We start from the raw sequence: 3,324 nt of genomic DNA, 5'->3' as shown, positions 1-3,324 counted from the left end.
TCAAGATGTTAACAAGAGAAGGGGGGGGGGGTCTCCAGAATTAAAGCATCAAACATTAAAGGCTGTCTCCTTTTCAATCACTTCTGATCGGTCTGCCTGCAAGCTGTGTCTTTGTAATGTCTCTTGATCAAATTAATGCATTGACATAACACAGATGAACAAATCCCAGATGGTAAGATGCAGTACCATGACAGCATCATCCACTAACACAAATTTAGAGAAATGATCTACTCCATTCCCAGCCCTCAAAAGCACACATTATCATCAACATTATTTCTCTTGTCGTCCTGTAGCACTGCTTGGAGAATGGCGGAGTATCTCTATTGGATGATGGACTGCCTGACTTCTACACCAAGAGAGTTTTACCAGACAGGTGCTTCCGTACTGAACTTGTCTGTGTAGTAATGAACTCTAACAATGAGGGTGTCACATTTGCTCACTTTTTAAAGGTTGAAGGCATATGGGCATGCTAAAAATGTGGACGTTGTCTTATCTCTGACACCCTGACTTTCTGTCCTGCAGTCAGCTGTCATCCCACCATCACGCTCAGGCTCTCAGGAGGAAGAAAAGACGCAGTGTGCTGTCAATTTTTTCTGGATTCAGGAAGAACCGAAACTCTACCATATCATATCAGGAGTCAGACCCTGCAGGAAGGGGCGGGGCCTGTGGGGAGGAATGTAGCACTAAGTGAGTCATTCGTATTTTAATATATAACAATTTATAGTACACTACTGTTCAGAAATGTTATTACATTTTAAAATAACGGCTTTTTAGTATTTTAAATTGCAATGTATTCCTGTGATGGCAAAGCTGACTTTACAGCAGAGATTACCGCAGTCTTCAGTGTCACATAGTCCTTCAGAAATTATTTTAATATGCTGATTTCATGCTCAAGAAACATTTCTTATTATTATCAGTGTTGAAAACAGTTGTGCTGCTTAATATTTATGTAAAAACCATGAAACATTTTTTCAGGATTCTTTAATGAATAGAGAGTTCAAAAGAATAGAATTTATTTGAATTAGAAATCTTTTGAAATATTATAAATGTGTTTACTGTCACTTTTGATCAATTTAATGAGTCTTTGCTGAATAAAAGTATTAATTTCTTAAAAGAAAAATCTTACTGACACCAAACTTTTGTGTATATATAATAAATAATTATATAAATTGTATTACATCAATGAATCAGACAACATAAATCAAACTCTTAATCTTATTTTCCTTTTATCAGATGCTCTCTCAGTATTGCCACTGAGAATGTGTACTCCTTGATTCAACACCCAAAGGATCGTGGGAGGTTAGACCTAGGCACTGAGGGCACCAATGGGAGACTGGTAGGGCCGGGTGTTCAGAGGACCCCTCAGCTCTCAAGAAGGCCCGTTCAGGGTATACCCCTGCCGGGAATTATGGGAATTAGCCCCTCTTGCTTCTCACAGAGACAGGTAAAGTTCACCACATTACATAATTTAAAATCCAGTTCGGTTCTTGAAATTCATTTGAATTTGAATTGAGATTGCAAACAGGATCCTGAATTATAATTCATATTTGAATTTGAATTAAATTAAATTCAAATAAATTCTTATTATTCCTTTGGCCATTTTCTGAAATATTAGTTTATATTAATAATCAATACTTGAAATGCCACCTGTAGAAATGCATATGTAATTTATACACAGCATATGTTATTATATTTAATAAATAATATTTATTATTTTAAAAATTAAAAATTTAGTTTTATTTGATTTCATGGACTTTGTTCAGTTAAGTTAATTATTTTAATTAACTTTAATTATTAATTTTAATTATTTTAATTTTAATTATTTTAATATCTAAAATCAATGTGGGAATTTTTTTGTGCTATATGAAAAAATTTAAATCTTTTCATGTCTGTGGTTGTTTTGACAATATTGAATTGTTAAAAAAAAGGAAAAGTCTAATTTAAGGGGGGAGGGGTGTACCAGGTTAAAGGCATGAGTAGTAAAATGATGTATTATTTCTGACTAGTCAGAAAACTTTTGTGTGACTGTTGAATTTCTTTCAATTACAATCCAGTAAATTCCTCTGCTTGTCGTTCGAATTCCAATTCGACATTCCGTGTTCAGATTCCACGTTAGTTCAGGTTCTAGATCACAAGTTAAAGCAAAGCCAAAGCAAATTGAATTGAGGCCAACGCTGGTACACAGACTATGTGATATTTATTTATTCGTTCACAAAATGGTGCAGGTAGTGTTGAGAACAAACATGGGAAGGAATTGTTTTCAATAGTAATTAACATGTTAGCATCACCTGTTTTTGATCGATTTGAAAACATATTAAATATGAATTTAATGAGCATAATGACACGTTTACCACAGTCTCTCACCCTCTGTCTCTCTGTTCCCTGCAGTCGCCTGACTACAGTGAGGTGTTCGGCTCATCAGAAGAGATTGGATACGGAGAGCATGAGATGGACCGGCATTCAGATATCGTTGCTAAAAGGCACACACCATCTATAGACAGAGAGTCAGAATCAGGAAGACAGGAATCACAGTCAGACAGCCAGAAAAAGGCAGACAGTATAATGAACCCTCAGCTGCTGGAAACCAGAAAAAGACCCGAACCGCCACCTCAGAGTACCAAGCCGAGCTTGGCTAAGACACGGCAGCGCCATCTGGAGGAGAGCTCTGGTACTGCATAACTTGTCATTAGTTGCCATTGGGCATTCATTTTAGTGAATCGTTCGTATCTGTTAGCTAGTTTTAATACGCATTTTACACTATATAATTTTCTAAATAAACAACAGTCATGGTCATATGCTGTCCCCAGATAAATCTACTGAAGATTCTGGAGAACTGAGGGAGAAGGATGAGGAAAAAGAAGACAGGAGATGTGGAGAAGACCAAAAACCAGAAGGACAGACTCCACCCATCCCTGAAAAGGTGTTTGGGTCATAGTATCTTTGTGTCTGTGACTTAAAATGTCAATGTGTGTGAGTGGGAGTGTGTCTTTATTCTTGTAGAAACATGTATCATTAAAACAGCTTTTGATTATATAATTCTTTTCAGCCATGCTATTATTCACCTCACACGTCTCCCATTGGCTACTCACCACAAGACGTGGCCAATGAGAATCAGCCACCAGCTGCTCCGCCCACCTCTGCTAAGCCTGTGTTTCATTCTGCTTCAGTAGATTCAGCATTGCTTCAAGGTAATTCAGAAAACAATTATGTTATAATGCGATACTGGCAGTTGCGTTTAATGTTTCATAAACTTTCTGAAGATTTTCTAAAGCAGTTTAATAATCATATATACTTTGTATATATATATATATATATATATATATG

The 3,324-nt window shown here is 36.3% G+C and overlaps 1 protein-coding gene across 1 annotated transcript in view; it reads left to right on the top strand.

The window, feature by feature from the left end:
• The window catches only part of LOC107706283 (leucine-rich repeat-containing protein 16B-like), a 66,220-nt gene that overhangs the window by 61,083 nt on the left and 1,813 nt on the right, over positions 1-3,324 (top strand). Inside the window, exons 32-37 of the mRNA XM_016509962.1 lie at positions 294-373; positions 523-687; positions 1,234-1,444; positions 2,389-2,668; positions 2,808-2,920; positions 3,047-3,188. Coding sequence (XP_016365448.1) covers positions 294-373; positions 523-687; positions 1,234-1,444; positions 2,389-2,668; positions 2,808-2,920; positions 3,047-3,188 — 991 coding nt within the window. The remainder of the gene's footprint in view (positions 1-293; positions 374-522; positions 688-1,233; positions 1,445-2,388; positions 2,669-2,807; positions 2,921-3,046; positions 3,189-3,324) is intronic.

Source organism: Sinocyclocheilus rhinocerous, unplaced genomic scaffold, assembly GCF_001515625.1.
Source record: "Sinocyclocheilus rhinocerous isolate Xijiao unplaced genomic scaffold, SAMN03320098_v1.1 scaffold444, whole genome shotgun sequence".
In the NCBI taxonomy this organism is placed as follows: Eukaryota; Metazoa; Chordata; class Actinopteri; order Cypriniformes; family Cyprinidae; genus Sinocyclocheilus; species Sinocyclocheilus rhinocerous.
The sequence above is the reverse complement of the archived record's forward strand: the minus strand, read 5'-3'. Positions and strand labels throughout refer to the sequence as shown.